Below are 459 nucleotides of genomic sequence, written 5' to 3'. Positions count from 1 at the left end.
GTTTGAGCATCACCGAGTCGTAGACCAGCCCTGCAAGGAGGTGCTGTCCCAAGACCGGCCTGGACACCCAGGCCTCCCTAATTCAGCTCCTTTTCGCCTGTAGCTATCTGGTGTGACTGAAACACCTCCCTCAGACCTCGGCAGCCTGAAGCGAACCCTGCCTTGGGGATGTCAGAGAGCTGAACCTTGCCAGCACTGCTGGACCAGGACAGCAGTGCAGGGGCCAGGGGGGCAAGTCCTTCAGAGAAGCCACCTTAGATAAGGAGAAGGGGTCCCTCACACTTGCTCTGCTCTTTCTGCAGCCAGCCGAGCGCTCCCAAGCATTTATGAGTCCTGGAGTGACTGGGACTGATGCTAACCTCCCCCTGGACACCCCCACCTCCCTCCCCACTCCTGTCCCCAGCTCCGGCTGTGACAGCCCCGCAGAGGGGCCGGGCCGTACCTGTGGTGAAGTGTGGC

At 61.2% G+C, this 459-nt stretch overlaps 1 protein-coding gene across 1 annotated transcript in view; it reads right to left on the bottom strand.

The window, feature by feature from the left end:
* The window catches only part of HDAC7 (histone deacetylase 7), a 14826-nt gene that overhangs the window by 6572 nt on the left and 7795 nt on the right, over nt 1-459 (bottom strand). The window contains exon 14 of the mRNA XM_010143362.1: nt 6-30. Coding sequence (XP_010141664.1) covers nt 6-30 — 25 coding nt within the window. The remainder of the gene's footprint in view (nt 1-5; nt 31-459) is intronic.

The sequence above is a fragment of the Buceros rhinoceros genome, unplaced genomic scaffold (assembly GCF_000710305.1).
Source record: "Buceros rhinoceros silvestris isolate BGI_N320 unplaced genomic scaffold, ASM71030v1 scaffold21659, whole genome shotgun sequence".
In the NCBI taxonomy this organism is placed as follows: domain Eukaryota; kingdom Metazoa; phylum Chordata; class Aves; order Bucerotiformes; family Bucerotidae; genus Buceros; species Buceros rhinoceros.
This window is presented reverse-complemented; position numbering and strand designations above follow the sequence as displayed.